Raw genomic sequence first — 20,988 nt, forward strand, 5'->3', positions numbered from 1 at the left:
AGGTTTTGTTTTCCTGGTGGTCTACGCTACTATAGTCTGCTGGAGATGGAAATGGCGGTGCCACAGGAGAGTCTCATGCCTATGCAGAGTTGACTGAACTCAACTACAGTGACAGAAAAAGCTGGAACAATGTACTAATGATTCTCTACTGTAAATATGCTTAACCCATTGTCATTTTCATGACATTTGTAACATTGCTAATTTGTGTGAGAATGCTGTGATTGCAGAGGACTGGACACAAAATAAATTAAACGGGACAGATGAATTGACCCTTTCCTCTCCGGTCATTAAGTGATGTTTACTGTAATGCACACCTTAGTGAAGGTAGGATGCTGTCGAGTGTCTATGGAAAACAAAGACAGGAGCACTGCTTGAGCGAAACAAGTAGATGTTAAAGGAAGAACCCATTGGAACATAAACTGTTGTATGTTTGTTTCCATAAAGATGGATTTTATTTCGCCAGAAGCCCTGTGTGCAGATCCCCGGCTCCATCAACACCGGTGGTGCCACTTCCTCCTCTCAAGAACCCAAACCAAAAACCCAAACAAATGTCTTTCCTCATCTCTTTAACCTAAAAGGTTAGGCAAGCTCTGTGTGCGGATGAATCTCAAGATTGATTACTTCAAAGGCTTTAGTTCATGACTTTGTTTCCACACTTGTAATAGTGGAAGACAAGTAGCTAGCCTTCACATTGAAAGGTCTGTCTGTAGCACAATGATAAGCCACAAGTTACTTGAATAATTTTTTTATTGTGCACTATAATTTACAGTGTAAAATCAAACATAAAATGTACAAGGTTAGAAAGAACTAACGACCACAGCCCTTTATTGTGGGACTTTCTGTTTACCTGAAAATACAAAATGACGTATTACGCATATTCAACAGATACTTAACATTAGAAAAATCATTGATGATTAAGGATGTAATTTGGCACTTTTTGCAATAACTAACTCATGTGTAATTGTTCCCATAACAATGATAAACTATTAAACATGTTAAAGGCCCAGTGCAGTCAAAAAAGTGATTTTTCCTGTATTTTATATATGCATTTCCACACTGAGGTTGGGATAATACTGTGAAAATAATGATAATGTGCTTTTAGTGGAAAGGCTGTTTAAAAAGAACACCTGCAATTTCTGCCTGTTTTTGTGGGATGGAGTTTAGGCCTGCCTGGTGGCGTCACCAGGTGGTAAATTAGTTAATAGACCAATAGGAAATGTCAGTTAGTTATTAACAGCTGCCAATAACAGCTAGTTTTCAGTTTTCCCCCCTCCACTCCCACACAGTCCTAGCTAAATTCTTGCTTGAGAAATTGCTATTCGCTAAGAAGATGTTTTGTTTGTTTTAAATTCAAATGGTAAAAAAAAATCACAGTTAGCTACTTAAATGTTTCCCAGAAATGATTTTACATTGAGATAAAAATGGCTACATTTGACCTTTAACTGTTAAAACATGTTAAAACAATCAGTAGTATTAATCACAGCTTTCAGCCAGGAGCAACACAGCTTGTTAGTGTCCGTTCTCTTCATTACCTTATTTGGCTATATGGTTACTGATTGGTTAAAAGGTCCAATAATAAAGAAATTATTGACATGTCACTCAACAACATGATATTTACGACAAATATTCTATACGAAACCAGCTTTGTTTTTAACTTCATCCATTTTTTTTTACATAAAGTATTTACTATTTTTTTTAAATCTCATTATAAAATCTACAGCTCTCGTCTATGTCCACAGTGCCCAAATGAGTGGTAATACTGTCAGTCTGTACTCGGCATTGTCCTGATGGTTGGTTAAAGGCAGGTAGCACTGGTGTGAGGGGAAGCTAGAGGTCATGACAGGGATCAACATGCCTGATCAGTCTGGCTGAGGTTTCTTTATCTGAAAAAAGATAAGGTATGTGGGTCAAAATACAGAACATATACAGTATGAGACCACACACTATTGAATACAAGAACTAATGTGTTTGTAGTACATGTGTGACTATCATGGCATGCAGCATATATATATACTGGTAGTGTGTGTGTGTGTGTGTGTGTGTGTGTGTGTGTGTGTGTGTGTGTGTGTGTGTGTGTGTGTGTGTGTGTGTGTGTGTGTGTGTGTGTGTGTGTGTGTGTGTGTGTGTGTGTGTATATGTGTGTGTGTGTGTGTGTGTGTGTGTGTGTATATACAGTACCAGTCCAAAGTTTGGACACACCTGCTAATTCAAGGGGTTTTTATTTGTACTATTTTCTACATTGTAGATTATGGCATCATGTAGTTACCAAAAAAAGTGTTAAACAAATCGAAATATATTTATATTTGAGATTATTCAAAGTAGCCACAATTTGCCTTGATGACAGATTTGCACACTCTTGGCATTCTGTCAACCAGCTTTATCAGGTAGTCACCTGGAATGCATTTAAATTAACAGGTGTGCCTGGTTAAAAGTTAATTTGTGGAATTTCTTTCCTGTCAAGTTTCTTCAAGTGCAGTTCCAAAAACCATCAAGGGCTATGATGAAACTGTCTCTCATGAGGACCGACACAGGAAAGGAAGACCCAGAGTTACCTCTGCTGCAGAGGACAAGTTCATTAGAGTTAACAGCCTCAGAAATTGCAACCTAAATAAATGCTTCAGAGTTCAAGTAACAGACACATCTCAACATCAACTGTTTAGATGAGACTGCCTGAATCGGGCCTTGGTCGAATTGCACCAAAGAAACCACTTCTAAAGGACAACAATAAGAAGAAGAAAACATGAGCAATGGATATTAGACTGGTGGAAATCTGCCCTTTGGTCTGATGAGTCCAAATTTGAGATTTGTGGTTCCAACCACCGTGTCATTGTGAGATGCAGAGTAGGTGAACGGATGATCTCCGCATGTGTGGTTCCCACCGTGAAGCATGGAGGAAGTGATGTGAGGATGCTTTGTTGGTAACACTGTCAGTAATTTATTTAGAATTCAAGGCACTCTCTCTTCTATTATTCTACAATAGAACAAAAAGTAGTTAAAAAAATGTAAAAATAAAGGAAAACCCTTGAATGAGTAGTTGTTTCTAAACTTTTGACTGGATTATGGTTCATTGTTTACCTAGCTAGCTAGCTAATGTTAGCTAATGTTAGCTGGCTAGCTAACGTTACATGTATGATATTATTATTCGTATCTCAGAGTAATTTGCTTGGCTAGCTATAGCCAATGTTAGCTAGCTAACATTGAACCTGGTTGGTTAGCTACTTGCATATTTGCGCTCTGAATGCTCCAAGAGCGAAACGCTCTGAATTAACGAACGGACAATCTGACAGCACAGTTGCAGTCACCAACGCTCTGGATAACATAACAGCCTAACCAGCTCTGCTCGGGCAAGTAATGTGAAGTGAGCTGTTCTCTCATTTGTGTCTGGAAGTAGTTACCAAGTTAGCTTGGGTGCTTGGCTGCTGTTGTTTCCACAGAATGCTCAGATTAATCCTTAAAGAGATGGGTGGGGGCTAAAGCTTAAGAGGGTGTGAACGATGCTAAATGGGTGTAGACAAAGAGGAGCTCTCCAGTAGTAGTACCAAAACATTCAAAGGCCATTTTCTCAAAAGTGAGTTTACAAGTTTATCAATGATCAAAGCAGAATGACTTTCCCAATGTTCTCAACTGTAATGTATGATATACCATTTTGTAGCTCTGAGTCTCTACTTTAATCCAGTGTAAAAATTTGCTTCATAAGACCGATTTGAGCTGGTTGGTCACATATCTCTAACCCTTCAAGAGTGGAGCAGGTGACGAGACCAACATTTGTGGCTGCAGAGAGTCACGTGACACTTGATAAGTTGTTGTTCGAAAATCACAAGATATGTTTATAATTGCTAGTGAGTGACAAGTAGGGCCAGGAGTTGTTCCTGACCACATGACCTGACCAGGTAAAACTCCTGGTCCTAGTGCTAAGTGACCTGGTCTGGTCCAGTACCTTAGGCAGTTTCTTGGGCTTAGTGAAGCGGTTCTGTGGGACCACGTTGAGACCTGCATTCTTCAGAGCTGTGATCCTGGCTGCAATGTCCGACACCTACAACAAAGTGCGTAACGTTAACATGAATATTCTCTCACTCAGATCAACTTAAAAGGACTTAAAAACACCATTGAATGTATATGTTTGTATGTTTTCAGGCAAATATCCACATTATGGACATCTTTCTAATTCTTTCTTTCAATCATTTTATTTTTTCTAGTTTCATTATGTGACAATCACCAACATTCAAACATACAATAACATACAATTTTCTAGTTCTAATGTCATCATACCCGAGGTAAAACCAGAGGTAAAATCCCCCGCTTTCTCCTTTTTTCCAAAGCAAAAGTCTGCGTCTGAAATGCCACAAAGGGCTCGGGTCAAAAGTCGTGCACTACATGGAGAATAGGGTGCCATTTTGGACACTAACTAGCTAGCTATGAGACACAGAGGGCATCCAGACTTGAACACACCTGGAGGTCAGACTGATGCACCTGGGCGGCAGCTGATGCTACCTGCTCCTCCAGGTAGGACAGCTCCAGGTCAGAGGTGGAATTGTCGATGGCCCGGGCACACTCCTCCAGGTCGTCCAGCTCCGCCTCCAGGCCGTACGCCGTGCCCGCCGCCACATACACCTGAATGGCACAATTAATTTGGTACAGACAGATAGACTGACTGTTGGCATTTCAGTTTTATAACATTAACAGAGGTTAGCATCACAGTGTTCTTGAACCCACAGGGAATGTGAAATATAGTGCCTTTGGAAAATATTCAGAACCCTTGATTTTGTGACGTAACGGCAATCTTCTAAAATTGATTAAATAAATATAAAATCCTTAGCAATCTATACACAGTACCCCATAATGACAAAGACAAAACCATTTTTTTTAAAGAAAGTTTGCTAATTTATAAAAGATTTCAAACAAATACCTTATTTACATAAGTATTCCGACCCTTTGCTATAAGACATGAAATTGAGCTGAGGTGAATCCTGTTTCCATTGGTAGATTCCATTAATTGGACATGATTTGGAAAGGCAAACACCTGTCTATATAAGGTCCCACAGTTGACAGTGCATGTCAACGCAAAAACCAAGCCATGAGGTCAAAGGAATTGTCCGTAGAGCGCCAAGACAGGATTGTGTCGAGGCACAGATCTGGGGAAGGGTACCAAAAAATGTCTGCAGGATTGAAGGTCCCCAAGAACACAGTGGCCTCCATCATTCTTAAATGGAAGAAGTTTGGAACTACCAAGACACTTCCCGAGAGCTGTCCGCCTGGCCAAACTGAGCAATCAGGAGAGAAGGGCCTTGGTCAGGGAGGTGACAAAGACCCCGATGGTCACTCTGACAGAGTTCTAGAGTTCCTCTGTGGAGATGGGAGAACCTTCCAGAAGGACAACCATCTATGTAGCACTCTCAGTCCTTTATGGTAGAGTAAAAGACACATGCCAAAAGCTACCTTAAGACTCTCAGACCATAAGAAACAAGCTTCACGTCTGGAGGAACCCTGGCACCATCCCTATGGTGAAGCATGGGGGTGGCAGCATCATGCTGTAGAGATGTTTTTCAACGACAGAGACTGGGAGACTAGTCTGGATCGAGGTAAAGATGAACGGAGCAAAGTACAGAGAGATTCTTGATCAAAACATGCTCCAGAGCCCGGACTTGAACCTGATCGAACATCTCTGGAGAGACATGAAAATAGCTCTGCAGCAAACGCTCCCCATTCAACCTGACAGTGGTTGAGAGGATCTGTAGAGAAGAATGGGAGAAACTCCCCAAATACAGGTGTGCCAAGCTTGTAGCTTAATACCTAAGACTCAAAGCTGTAATAGCTGCCAAAGGTGATTGAACAAAGTACTGAGTAAAGGGTCAGAATACTTATGTAAATGTAATATTTCAGTTTTTTTATTTGTAATAAATCTGCAAAAATGTATTTATGATTTGTCATTATGGGATATTGTGTGTAGATTGATGACAGGGGAATTATATTTTTTAATACATTAGAATAAGGCTGTATTCTAACAAAATGTGTAACAAAAGTTAAGGGATCGGAATACTTTCCAAAGGCACTGTGTGTTAAAGGTTATACAGACACAAAGACAGACAGGTCTTACATTCTCCTCCAGTCTGCTGAGCTGTTCACCCAGCCTCTTGGTGTCAGTGTTGAGGGGTAGTGAAGGAGTGTAGGGAGGAGAACAAGCGTAGTCATCCCCTTCCACCCCCTGGAGTAGGTCCTCTGTCGCATTCAACACCGTCAGCACCTCAGTGGTGATACTGCGCAGTGACATCGCCGAGTACCTCTGCACACACGCAATTGGATTTACACAAGTTTTATGCAATCCCTAAAAGCCTATGGTCTCTGTGTGGAACACATCCATTCAAAGTGCAGCCAAAGTGTCAAGAGAAAGAAAGAGTGTTTGACTGGTTGACTGCATATGGTGCTACCCCTGTTGCCCAAAGCACGGTCAAGTTTTCAGTTTGTGATCGCACCTGCTGTAGCAAAGCGGAAAGGATCTAGAGTGTGTTTTCTAGGTCCTAATTGATATGACTATCCTAACACAGAGTAATGGGAGGCAGGACAGAGGGGGGGGAAAGAAAGGCAAAGTAGTATGGTATAGAGGAGCAAGCACAGAGTTAGTGTTACAGCTGTTAGTTGCTTTGAGGTTAGAAATGTCGAAAGGGTAGATCCACAGAATTACATCGCATTTTAGGCATCTCTATGGGTAAAGCCAGGTGCTTTTCGTTTCTTACATTCTGGATCTCCTCTGAAGACAGTATCTCCTCCTGAACACAGGGGGCGCTCTCTTCTGGGTCCTTAGTTCGGTTGCTCTCAGTTTCTTTCTCGTCTGTATTCTTCTCAAAATTCTCCCCTTCTCTTTCCCCAAAATCATCCATCTCCTTCTCGCTTGTTTGCTCCTCTACCTCCCCACCTTCATATCCCCCTCTTTCTATTCCCTTGCTTTCTTCTTCCAGGTCTCGGGAAGTCTCGCTCTTTGTCTGGTCTGATACTTGTTCCTTTCTCTCATCTAAATGCTGTGGTCGGATGCTTTTATGGGTCTCTGTTTCAGCCTGCTCATCTTTCTCTCGGGCCTCTTTCTCACCTCGCTCCACGACACACTCTACTGTCTTATCCAAACTGTCCCTTTCTCTTTCCTTCCCTCCAGCCTTCTCTTGAGGTTTGACTCCAGTCTTATCTAAAGTGCCAAACCTGTCTGACAGCTGTTGTAACATTAGCATCTCATTAATTAGATATTCATCTATCTCTTCTTCTTTCTTAAACTTGCTTTCTCCAACCTTTGTTTGGTTCTTATCCTCTTCTCTCCCTTCTCTTTCGGGGTTCGCCACCATCTCTCCATCCATCTCTACCTCCATCCCACCCAGTGTGTGCTCTAGGTTGCTGATTATTTTGTCAAACATCACCTCTCCCTCCACAGTGTCCACACTTTCTGTTGTTTCTCGCTCTCTTTCTCCCACTTCTGCCTCTCCCATCCCTCCTTCCACCTTTCTCTCTGCTTCCCCTGCCCTCTTTCCTTCCTTCCCTCCTTCAAACATCCTCTCCATCATCCTCTGTACCTTCATGACTCCCTCTTCCTCTACCTTTGTGTCCATCTCTTCGCTTTGCAACTCTCCCTCTTTCTCACTTTCATCCTCAAAGTCAAAGAGTCTGACGTCTAGTTCTCCGATGCTATCTCTCCTCTCCTTGTTCATCCTCCTCCCTTCCACCTCCATCCCCCCCAGGTACCAGGGCTTCTCTCTCACCCTCTCCACCTGTACCCTCCTCCTCTCTCCCTCCATCTCTCCCCATCTCTCTCCATGCCACTTTCCCTCCTTCTCTCCACATCTCTCTCTGACCCAGTCCGCCACTCTATTGGACAACTTCATTCGGTCTCCTTTTCTCCCCTCTTCCCTCTCTCCCTCGTTCCTTCCCACTCTATCCAGTTCATCTTCCGTAGAGGAGAATTGGGACGCGCTAACGAGACTGGCCAGATCTCTCAACTTGGAGGTCAGTTCCTCTTTATCTCCCTCCATCTCCCACAGTGCCTCAGCGTCAATCTCCTCCCGCTCTCCACCCCCTTCTCCTCCTCTCTCCTCCCTCCCTTTCTCCATCTCTTCATCATAGAGATCCACTCTATCCAGCTCGTCCTCTGTTGATGATAACAGCGCGTCATTGACCTGTCTAGCCAGTCTGCACCCTTCGTATGTCAGCTCTTCCTTCTCTCCCTCCCTCTCTCCTTCTCTCTGCTCCTCCATCTCTCCATCGCTGACACCCACTCGGTCAAGCTCTTCCTCTGTTGATGAGAAATGTGTGACTTGGCTAGCCAGCATACGCAACTTTACGGTGTGTTCCTCTCTTCCTTCTCTCTCCCTCTTTTTTGTCCTCTCCTCCACCCGCTCTCTCTCCCATTCTCGCTCAACCCTACCCACTCTGTCCAACTCATCTTCAGTGGATGAGAATTCTGTGCCTCTGACCTGACTAGCTAGCTTGATTAGTGTTGACTTCAGCTCTCCTCCTCCATCTCCCTCCCTTTCTTTGATCCTCTTCTCCTCCTCACCCTCTCCCACTCTCCCTCCTTCCATCTCGATTTCTATATGCCATAACCGCTCCTCCTCCTGAGTTCCTTCTCTCCTTCCCTCCCTTCCTCCCTCGTCCTCTCCCGATCTGTGCAGTTCGTCCTCAGATGATGAGAGGTGTGCAAGGCCGACTTGGCTGGCCAGCTCTCTCAGTCTGATGGTCAGTTCCTGCTCAAGATTGATGGTCACTCCCATGGTCCCTCCTCCCTGGCCTTTAGGAGCCCCGCAGCCGGGGGCCTCCCCCTCAGGACCCCGGGGTTCAGGGGTCAGCGACCTGGAGGTCAAGCCTCCATCCAAAGTCAGAGTGTCTGGGGTGACTGCGCCAGATTGGCTGGTCTTTTTCACACTTAGTTTCTTGGCCAGGGCATCCAGTAGCGTGTTGCTATACTCCTGTTAACAGCAGATAGAAGACATAGAAGCTATCAGAGAAATAAAATGGATGTCCAACATGATAAGGGAAATAAGTATGATTGAGGTCATAAGTGAAAGTGACAGACTGTCTCGCTTTACCTCTCCTCTTCCCTCCCCCTGATCCCTCTTAGTCCTCTTCCTCCTTCGCGTCCTCCTGACTTTGCCCCCCTCCTCCAGCTCATCAGCCCCACTGCTCTCAGCCTCCATCCCCTCAGGGTTAAAGTTCACGTCGAAGATGCCCGGGCGGGATGACCGACGTGAAGAGGGGGTGCACCGGTGCTCCACAGGCACCTTTCTCTTCAGGATGGCGAGCAGAGCCTTCTGGGGCTTCGGCCCTTGACCTCGAATCTGATCTTCTCCTACCTCAGATTCCGAGTTGAGGGTGTCCGTGCTGGCGTGGTGGTCCAGCAAGGGTGAGGGGAGGCTGTGCTGCTGGTCGTCAGAGGCCTGAGAATCTGGTGCCTCTGACCCCTGGTTGTTGTTGGCGTTTGTCATTTTCCTGCGTATCTCCAGCAGGGCGGCGCCCCAGGCCCCCTCTCCCCCCTCGGCGTCGTCTGAGCCCATCTCATCGTAGGCGGAGATCACACCGGACTCCTTCTCCAAAACACTGAATACCAGTGACTTCCTCTTGGTCAGCAGGCTGGGCCGAGACAGCTGTGTGCTCTGCTGGGCGATCCAGTTCCCGTCTGGGCTCTTCAGCACTGAGGACGCACCTCCGGACACACACACATCAGGGTAGACAGTTGCCACACACACACACACACACACACACACACACACACACACACACACACACACACACACACACACACACACACACACACACACACACACACACACACACACACACACAGACAGACACACACACACACACACACAGACACAGGCAGACACACACACACACACACACACACACACCCACACACACAGACACACAAACACAGGGGAGGATGCATTTATCCACCAGTCTTTTACTACAGTACATCAACAATAGGTCATTCTGTTTGTTTGTTTTCCCCCTATTGAACTGTACAAAGTTGCATGAATGTACAGTGCCTTGCAAAAGTATTCATCCCCCTTGGCGTTTTTCCTATTTTGTTGCGTTTTTCCTATTTTGTTTATTTCGATTTCATGTAATGGACATACACAAAATAGTCCAAATTGGTGAAGTGAAATGAAAAAAAAAAGAAAAAAAAAGAAAAGTGGTGCGTGCATATGTATTCACCCCCTTTGCTGTGAATCCCGTAAATAAGATCTGGTGCAACCAATTACCTTCAGAAGTCACATAATTACTTCAATAAAGTCCACCTGTGTGCAATCTAAGTGTCACATGATCTGTCACATGATCTCAGTATATATACACCTGTTCTGAAAGGCCCCAGAGTCTGCAACACCACTAAGCAAGCGGCACCACCAAGCAAGCGGCACCATGGAGACCAAGGAGCTCTCCAAACAGGTCAGGGACAAAGTTGTGGAGAAGTACAGATCAGGGTTGAGTTCTAAAAAAAATATCCAAAACTTTGAACACCCCACGGAGCACCATTTAAATTATTTAAAAAAGGAAAGAATAGGGCACCACAACAAACCTGCCAAGAGAGGGCCGCCCACCAAAACTCACGGACCAGGCAAGGAGGGCATTTATCAGAGAGGCAACAAAGAGACCAAAGATAACCCTGAAGGAGCTGCAAAGCTTCACAGCTGAGGCTAGAGTATCTGTCCATAGGACCACTTTAAGCTGTACACTCCACAGAGCTGGGCTTTACGGAAGAGTGGCCAGAAAAAAAGCCATTGCTTAAAGAAAAAAAATAAGCAAACACGTTTGGTGTTAGCTAAAAGGCATGTGGGAGACTCCCCAAACATATGGAAGAAGGTACTCTGGTCAGATGAGACTAAAATTGAGCTTTTTGGTCATCAAGGAAAACGCTATGTCTGGCGCAAAGCCGACACCTCTCATCACTCCGAGAATACCATCCCCACAGTGAAGCATGGTGGTGGCAGCAGCATGCTGTGGGGATGTTTTTCATCGGCAGGGACTGGGAAACTGGTCAGAATTGAAGGAATGATGGATGGTGCTAAATGCAGGGAAATTCTTGAGGGAAACCTGTTTCAGTCTTCTAGAGATTTGAGACTGGGACGGAGGTTCGCCTTCCAGCAGGACAATGACCGTAAGCATACTGCTAAAGCAATACTTGAGTGGTTTAAGGGGAAACACTTAAATGTCTTGGAATGGCCTAGTCAAAGCCTAGACCTCAATCTAATTGAGAATCTGTGGTATGACTTAAAGATTGCTGTAAATCAGCAGAACCCATCCAACTTGAAGCAGCTGGGGCAGTTTTTGCTAGAAGAATGGGTAAAAATCCCAGTTGCTAGATGTGCCAGGCTTATAGGGACATACCCCAAGAGACTTGCAGCTGTAATTGCTGCAAAGGATGGCTCTACAAATTATTGACTTTGTGGGGGTGAATATTTATGCACGCTCAGGTGTTCTGTTTTTTGTCTTATTTCTCCTTTGTTTCACAATTAAAAATATTTTTCATCTTCAAAGTGGTAGGCATGTTGTGTAAGTTAAATGATACAAACCCCCCAAAAATCTATTTTAATTCCAGGTTGTAAAGGCAACAAAATAGGAATAATTCCAAGGCGAGTGAATACTTTTTTGTATCTTGAAACTGTAATTGTCTAGGACATGGAAGACAAGCGAATAAATAATTGAAAAAATAAGTGTAATTTTGAAAATGATTAAGCTATGTGTGTGGAAAGACCATTGTAATGGTGCATGTGAATAATGACTAGCAGAGTTGCGGTGGCCAGCAGGGTCTTACTGGAGTTGTCCAGGCGGTCAACACTCTTCCAGTTGGCCAATCCTGCCGCTCCTCCCTCCTTTTTCAGCCCATGCTGAGAGTCCTGGGAAACCCCAGAGCACTGCATCATAACGTTGTCATCCAGCAGCGAGAAGGCAGAGTGAGACCGCTGAGACAAATACAAATAATGAAATCGTTGAATCTCTAAAGAGAGGTAAATATAATCAACATAGGCCACACTGTATATACTGTATATATAAACATGTTCTGTACTGGTCTTATGTGACAGACTGGGTTTTGAACCTGGGTCGACTGCATGCCGCAGTCAGCCCTCTGAGCTAAAGCCTAGGCAAGGCTACTGATCACGTTAGGTGATCAGTAGCCGTTACACTCCGTACTAACCCATATAGAGGCCTTGGCGCGGGCTGATGTGGTGCGGGAGATCTTGCAGCTGGGGGAGCTTGAAGCCAAGGGCAGGTCACCACTCTGGTTGTCGGGGAGCCAGTCCAGGTCATAGTCTGGCTTCATCTCAGCTAGATTCTTCCTCCGCCGGATGATCTAGCATGAAATAAACTGAGTTGAATTAAATTGTATTGAAATGAATTGAAATTAAATTAAATTAAATTGGACATACTTTCTGCACAATGGTTGTGGCCAGTTCCTCAATCAGCTCTTCTCTGTGGTCTCGCAGATACCTTGCCTCGCTCTGCTTGTCCTAGTCAGAACAACAACGAAGTCAGCCAGACAGTCAATAAGATGTTTACTCTTTTTAGACAACTCCATCCTGCAGAATATGTTACCTGACTGTCGGTGTGTCCCTCTGCCTTGGCGATGGCCTCGTCGATGGCCTCCTCTGCCACCCTCAGTGCCACCGTCAGGGTCTCTGCCATGCTGTGCTCTGAAAAGGGATGGGGACATAACCAAGAGGTTTCTTTAGATTAAAGTATGTCTTGCTATACACTCACCAGCCAGCAGAGGGGGGTAGTCTGTCTTGCTAGTGGTTTGTTTGTCTTTTTGGAATACTTTTTTATTTTATTTTATTTTTGTAATTGTTATTTTTCAGAGGGGGGTTACATGTACAACAAAACAAAACATGAAGGTAACCCCGATTCATTGATCCATTATAGAGATCAGTCCTTTCTGGAGCCCAGATAATTTATTTATAAATCCCATCATTAGATGATTCGGTAGCTGACCTAAGTTGTAAATATGGGAGAAAAAAAGAAGGAATTACCCGGTAATGTGAATGTATTTTTCAAATCTTGGAAAGTTCTCAAACCATTACTGTCCATGATATCAGTAAGGGTTCGGATTCCACATTTGCATTACTAGGGGGATGCAAAAGGCCGCCCTCCAGATCTCAAGGCATTATTGTGAAATATTGGAGTACGGGCATGACATTTTGATTTCCAGTTACATTGTTTTTCAATTTTGCACCAAATAGAATGTGTGAGCAATAGTAGCACCAAATCGTAATTTACATTAAGGGATAGATCAGTGAAGATCACCTCTTCCGGGGCAATCTCTATGTACTCAACCAGGAGGCAGAATAATAATGTCTGGAACAATTTAAGATGGGGCAAAATGCTAGAGCCTGGAAATACAATTGAAAGTTTGGTAAAATATAGTCCTCCTACGTCTTTCCCTCTTTGTAAATGTACAAATTGTATCCAGGATCGTTAACCTTTGCCATATACATTTTTATACCGCACTATGAATTTTATCCCAATAGCCAGAAGGGGGAGCCACGGGATGCATTTAATTACAGAAATTCAGCCATGGCAATATTCATTTTGAATATAGATATTCAGCCAGTGAAAGCAACTGGGATATTATTCCATCTACTGATGTCGGATTGAATTGATTTGAGCGTTCTGTTAAAGTTTTTTTTGGCAATGGTTTAATCTAAAGAAGGAAATATATCTACTCCCAAATATTTAAAATGGGGAACGATTTGGGATTCCATAAGTAGAGATGGAGTCCTCCATCAGGTTCCATAAGTAGAGATGGAGTCCTCCATCGGGTTCCATAAGTAGAGATGGAGTCCTCCATCGGGTTCCATAAGTAGAGATGGAGTCCTCCATCGGGTTCCATAAGTAGAGATGGAGTCCTCCATCGGGTTCCATAAGTAGAGATGGAGTCCTCCATCGGGTTCCATAAGTAGAGATGGAGTCCTCCATCGGGTTCCATGTCAGTGTTAGAGGCGTCACTACAGACCCTGGTTCAATTACAGGCTGTATCACAACCGGCCATGATTGGGAATCCCATAAGACAGTGCACAATTGACCCAGCATCGTCCGGGTTAGGGGTTGGCCTACAGTCTTAGTAAATAAGAATTTGTTCTTATTATTGAAAAAAAATAAAACATGGCTGAGGAATTGGCATATGGTATTTTAATCATATTACTGAAATTGTTGTCAATTCCAATATGTTCCAAGACTGACCATTCTAGTCTATCAAAAGCTTTTTCTGCATCAATAAATAATACAGCCCAAAGAGCTGTTGTTTCTGATGATATAGTCGATGTAAGGTTATCCGAGATTAAAAGCTTTTTAACAAACCCACTTTGGACCGTGTGGATTAATTTAGGTAAATTACATGCTGACCATACCGCCTGCATTGTGTGCCCAAGCGTTGCAAAATACATTTACACATACATGTTATTCAATCAATGCATCCACACTGCTCGCTCACTTCCACGAGTCTGTGTAGCCAGGCGGTAAAGTAGAACTTGCGTCTATTTGTGAGGCTTGATGCACTGCAAGTCCTGCCTCTCCCATCTCCTCATTGTTTTTTTAGGAGTATATAGCCACATGGGTGATTGAAAGATGAACTGAGGTCCACACTCCAGTCCAGTTGGAGGCAGTAATGCACATTAAAGTTGGTTGTCAACTGCCATATAAAGTCCAAAGAAGAAGACTGAAAGAGGAGAGATTACTAACTCATTATCTGTGGATTAATTGTCGGAGTAGAGGACCTTATGCATTTCAGGTAAAATAACAACCTAATGTTTGTATCCCAGGACAAATTAGCTAGCAACAGCAAGCTAGCTAGCTAAATTGCCATGACTGTTTAATGCTTTTCGACCAGTCCCCAAATTAATATAGTTGGTTCAGAGTTCGTTTTGATATTTCAACCTGGGTGTCCTGATCGAGTCTGGTGTGGATGGTGTAGTCAGCATGTGAGCCTTGAGACGCGACGCCAATATTTTATAAAAGTTTAAAATCTGTGATTATCAAAGATAGAGGACTATAGTGAAACACTGGGTGGCATCCTTACCTTTTTTTAGTAAGAGCGAAATTAGTTCCATGTTCACATCTCTCCCAAATTAACATTTAAGAACGGCTGTATTAATAATTTAATAGTGGACCTAATTGATTCCAACATTTTAAATAGACTTCAGTTGGAATACTTTCCCATCCAAGTGATTTGCCTATGTTCATGGTTTCCAATGCCCCTTTGATTCCATTGAGACAGATTTGGGCTCCCAACAAGGTGGCTTCCTTCCTGTTGAGAAGAGTTCTTAAAAGGTGCAATATGCAGAAATCGCTCCCAGAGTCACCTCTTTACTGTTGACTTTGAGACTGGTGTTTTGTGGGTACTATTTAATGCTGCCAGTTGAGGACTTGTGAGGTGTCTGTTTCTCAAACTAGACACACTAATGTGCTTGTCCCCTTGCTCAGTTGTGCACCGGGGCCTCCAACTCTTTCTATTCTGGTTAGAGACAGTTTGGACTGTTCTGTGAAGGGGGTAGTACACAGCTTTGTACGAGATCTTCAGTTTCTTGGCAATTTCTCACATTGAATAGCCTTCATTTCTAAGAACAAGAATAGACTGACGGGTTTCAGAAGAAATTTCTTTGTTTCTGGCCATTTTGAGCCTGTAATCGAACCCCTAAATGCTGATGCTCCAGATACTCAACTAGTCTAAAGGCCAGTTTTATTGCTTCTTTAATCCGAACAACAGTTTTCAGCTGTGCTAACATAATTGCAAAAGGATTTTCTAATTATCAATTGGCCTTTTAATATGATAAACTTGGATTAGCGAACACAACTTGCCATTGGAACACCGGAGTGATGGTTGCTGATAATGGGCCTCTGTACGCCTATGTAGATATTCCATAAAACAATCTGTCGTTTCCAGCTACAATAGTCATTTACAACATTAACAATGTGTACACTGAATTTCTTATCAATTTTCAAAAACAAGGACATTTCTATGTGACCCCAAACGTTTGAACGGTAGTGTATATACATACAAAAACATTCATACATATACACACACATATATACACTTTTTTCAGAATATACCTTTATTATTCCCCGCAAACACACTAACACTGGTCCTTCTGTAGCTCAGTTGGTAGAGCATGGCGCTTGTAACGCCAGGGTAGTGGGTTCGATCCCTGGGACCACCCATACGTAGAATGTATGCACACATGACTGTAAGTCGCTTTGGATAAAAGCGTCTGATAAATGGCATATATTATTATTTTATTATATTATATATATTATTATATTATTATTATATTATTATATTATTTATTATTATATATACTACCACCCTTCCCCCAATTGAAGTAAACTAATAAACAATAACACTTCAGCTTCTACCTTCAGTTTATACATACTATACACATTTTACAGACACAACCTATTTTACAATAGTTATATTTTGTTTGTTTTTAGTCCTTCCTCTATTTCTGATAAAAATTATTATAAATTAAAGATAAAAAATGTTGCTAAAATCATAATTATATTATTGATCGATTGACTTTGACTTTTCAAATCACCCAGTGTTGCTATCTGCAGTGTTAGTTCTAGGTAAATGTTGCAATTCTTCAGCCATTCCTGGACCTGTGACCCAAAACAAACTACATATGGACAGTACCAAAATAAATGATCTAATGACTCTGCCTCCTTGCAGCAAAATCTGCAGAGCTGGGAAGATTGTATCCCCCATATATATAACATTCTATTAGTTGCAAGAATTTTGGACAATAATTTCAAATGAAAAAATCAAAGTTTTGAATCTGGTGTTGTTTTGCGTGTCAATTCAAAAACCATGTGCCATGGAATCGGTACACCGAAAATCTCTTCCCAACTATTTTGCAATTTAAATGGCACCGCTGTCAATTTTTTGGTCCTTAAATAGTTATCACAATTTTCTTTAACCATTTTTGGTCTTTAATGCAGGGCAGACAGACAAGTTCCTTATCTTTTCCCCCTAGACCTGCTATTGTTACTTGCCATACAGTAAACGTCCCACACCTTAATGTGATGTTATATGTTGACAATAATTTGAAAATAAGTAAATGTATAGTTATTTTTCAAAAGAAAAGCCACGAGATAGCCACCATTTATGATGCATGCCACCGGAACCGGAAGTTATTTTATGAACAAAATGATAATAATGATTGGGGTGCTTATATTTGTTAACAAAAGTATGTAATTATGTTAACAGAAGTATGTAATGGAAATAGTTATTTTTGTATATCTCCTTGAGATACCTCAGATAGGTCACAGCCAGGGATCAGCCATTATGGACAACAACCAGGGTTAAGTGCCTTGCTCAAGGGAAGATTTTTTTCACCTAGTAGACTCAGGGATTCAAACCAGCAACCTTTCAGTTACTATCCCAACATTCTAACCACTAGGCTACCTACGGCACCCCTATCTGTTCTTTCAGTAAAGACATGAAATGCTTTTGAAGGGGAAAGCCAGAAGCCTACCTTCACTCTGTCTGTAGAAGGCGTTTTCACTACAGACGCTGCCCTCGTTGCCGATGCTCTCCTCATACGTGCTACCCTCTGCAAAAAGATACAACACACAGGGCATGGGTCATGTTCAGTAGGTCACAATGTAGCAAAAAGGTGTGAACAGGAAAATAAAATGGGTATTGGAAAACTTTGTCTGTTTCAAATAATTGTCTCCTGTTATGTGCGTAAACCTCTACTGGATTGGTGGGTCCCCCGCGGGACGGTTGAGCTAACGTAGGCTAATGTGATTAGCATGAGGTTGTAAGTAACAAGAACATTTCCCAGGATATAGACATATCTGATTTTGCCAGAAAGCTTACAATCTTGTTAATCTAACTGCACTGTCCAATTTACAGTAGCTATTACAGTGAAATAATACCATGCTATTGTTTGAGGAGATAGCACAGTTATGAACAAATTAGGCACATTTGGGCAGTCTTGATACAAAATGTTGAACAGAAATGCAATGGTTCATTGGATCCGTCTAAAGCATTGCACATACACTGCTGCCATCTAGTGTCCAAAATCTAAATTGCGCCTGGGCTGGAATAATACCTTTTGGCCATTCTTTTGCATTTCAAAGATGATGGTTTAAAAGAAAAAAATGTAAACGCATGTTAGTCTGGGACAGTTGTGGGATGCGCTAGCTGCCAAATTAATACAACCACTAGCATCAAAAAACCTTTAAGCAATGAGCCTGACGCAACAGATGAGAATGTTTAGCTTTAAATATTGATCAACTTTTAGGATATTTCTACACCGTATAAGCGTAGCAATTCGCATATGGCAGTAGCTATAAGCGCAAATGTTCCACTAGCAGGAAAACACAGTTCTCAAAAGTGACCACAATTACGATTGTGCATGCATTGCTTTTATTATTATTAATGTGCATTTTTATGGTGAAAATGATCTTCCCCAAACTTGAAACTTACATGTTTCATTTGGCCACTTCAGTTGTGATACACACCTTATCAAAACATATAGGCCTATGGGCTAGGCTACATGAAAAAGGAACTAAAAAAGACATGCGCCGTTTCTTCCCTTAAGCCAGGCATCATTCACAATCACACATCACACTATCCTTGATTTAATCTTGTCTTTACATATACTAAATAATATATGTGTGAAATTTGATTGGATTTAGAATGGACCATTATCATGCACCGGTCTCGAAACAGGGGCAGCGGAAAAATACATGTAATCTATGCACTTACAGTAAATAGTGAATGGTTCATTTTCACGCCAGCCAGGTAGGCTATACTCCTGGTGTATAGAGAAGCAATGTGCAAGTTGAAAAATAAATATTGTAAGCCTATAGAAAGCTGATGGGATCCTCCTCTTTTTAATAGAGGCCATGTTTTCTCACGCAATTGCATGACCTATTGAAATGTTGGGCAACATGGGCTCAAGAAGTCATTGATTAGATTTTCGATTACATTTGCATTAATAGAGTGCTGAGTGGCATCAGAGATTGCAGAAACCTAATTACCATGACTAAATGTGAAGTGGAATTTGACTGCCATCATGACTGGTGACCGTCGGTGTGGCGGTATTACAGTCACCATAACAGCCCAAGTCATGCATTCTCATTCTGCTTTGAGCTCTATTCAGGTCCTCTAAATATGCACATAAAGCTGAGGTTATTTGTTGTTATGTAACTGCATTACTGGGTCTTGTGTGAGGCATTATCAACCTTATCCCTGGAGTGCGTGTGCCCAGTGTTCATGTAGTTCAGATGTGAATTGGGGAAGTGGATATGGTCATTTCCAGTCCTTTTAAAGAGGAAGGCAGTGAATGACATGAACTAGATTTGAGAACAAAGCCTCATTCTGTTTTCTTTGCGACTCTATTGCTAACTGGCTGTGTATTGGGGGTCCACAGGCACGCACAAGAACGCACGCACGCACGCACGCACGCACGCACGCACGCACACACACACACACACACACACACACACACACACACACACACACACACACACACACACACACACACACACACACACACACACACACACACACACACACACACACACAGAGCTTTATGACTATGGCATTAAGTAGAATGTAATCCACACACTAATAATAGTCACACAATTGAGGTATTCACATTGCATTCTACTATTACATTCATATAACACATATACACAGATTTTGGCTTCTGTTCCTAAACTCAGTGTGGCCTACACGTTGCCCGTCTCAGGATGTGTACAGTAATCTGGTGAACTTGTTATATGAAATTAAAGCCTGCAGGCGCTTAGTCCTGTTTCCTTCTCCCTCCACAGTCCTGCTGCACAACACACACACACACACACACACACACACACACACACACACACACACACACACACACACACACACACACACACACACACACACACACACACACACACACAGAGCTTTATGACTATGGCATTAAGTAGAATGTAATCCACACACTAATAATAGTCACACAATTGAGGTATTCACATTGCATTCTACTATTACATTCATATAACACATATACACAGATTTTGGCTTCTGTTCCTAAACTCGGTGTGGCCTACACATTGCCCGTCTCAGGATGTGTACAGTAATCTGGTGAACTTGTTATATGAAATTAAAGCCTGCAGGCGCTTAGTCCTGTTTCCGTCTCCCTCCACAGTCCTGCTGCACAACACACACACACACACACACACACACACACACACACACACACACACACACACACACACACACACACACACACACACACACACACACACACACACACACACACACACACACACACACACACACACACACACACACACACACACACACACAGAGCTTTATGACTATGGCATTAAGTAGAATGTAATCCACACACTAATAATAGTCACACAATTGAGGTATTCACATTGCATTCTACTATTACATTCATATAACACATATACACAGATTTTGGCTTCTGTTCCTAAACTCGGTGTGGCCTACACATTGCCCGTCTCAGGATGTGTACAGTAATCTGGTGAACTTGTTATATGAAATTAAAGCCTGCAGGCGCTTAGTCCTGTTTCCTTCTCCCTCCACAGTCCTGCTGCACAACACACACACACACACACACACACACACACACACACACACACACACACACACACACACACACACACACACACACACACACACACACACACACACACACACACACACACACACACACACACACACACACACACACACACACACACACACACACACACACACACCTCTTGCCCTGAATGCAATCGGACCTCTCTAATTCCCAAACGTTTTGGGACACTGTCCATGGAGAATAAGAGCACCTCCTCACAGCTGCCCACAGCACTGAGGCTAGGAAACACTGTCACCACCGATAAATCCACGATAATCAAGAATTTCAACAAGCATTCCTCTACGGCTGGCCATGCTTTCCACCTGGCTACCCCAACCCCGCAAAACAGCTCTGCACCCCGCACAGCAACTGGCCC

At 42.7% G+C, this 20,988-nt stretch overlaps 1 protein-coding gene across 6 annotated transcripts in view; it reads right to left on the minus strand.

Moving 5' to 3' along the window:
* Positions 1-729: 729 nt before the first annotated feature.
* Positions 730-20,988, minus strand: part of LOC118402252 (rab effector MyRIP) — an 87,954-nt gene continuing 67,695 nt past the window's right edge. For 4 of the 6 annotated variants that reach the window (XM_052477113.1, XM_035800298.2, XM_052477112.1 and 1 more), the window contains 12 exons: positions 17,496-17,573; positions 12,565-12,662; positions 12,399-12,479; positions 12,167-12,322; positions 11,786-11,933; positions 9,063-9,676; positions 6,732-8,942; positions 6,095-6,280; positions 4,450-4,611; positions 4,270-4,332; positions 3,938-4,033; positions 730-1,883 (listed from right to left, as the gene is read on the minus strand). In XM_052477113.1, the coding sequence (XP_052333073.1) occupies positions 1,860-1,883; positions 3,938-4,033; positions 4,270-4,332; positions 4,450-4,611; positions 6,095-6,280; positions 6,732-8,942; positions 9,063-9,676; positions 11,786-11,933; positions 12,167-12,322; positions 12,399-12,479; positions 12,565-12,662; positions 17,496-17,573 (3,917 nt within the window). In that variant the 3' untranslated portion in view covers positions 730-1,859. The remainder of the gene's footprint in view (positions 1,884-3,937; positions 4,034-4,269; positions 4,333-4,449; positions 4,612-6,094; positions 6,281-6,731; positions 8,943-9,062; positions 9,677-11,785; positions 11,934-12,166; positions 12,323-12,398; positions 12,480-12,564; positions 12,663-17,495; positions 17,574-20,988) is intronic. The other 2 variants (XM_035800296.2, XM_035800297.2) reach the window with 2 other exon arrangements.

This window comes from Oncorhynchus keta, chromosome 23 (genome assembly GCF_023373465.1).
Source record: "Oncorhynchus keta strain PuntledgeMale-10-30-2019 chromosome 23, Oket_V2, whole genome shotgun sequence".
Lineage (NCBI taxonomy): Eukaryota > Metazoa > Chordata > Actinopteri > Salmoniformes > Salmonidae > Oncorhynchus > Oncorhynchus keta.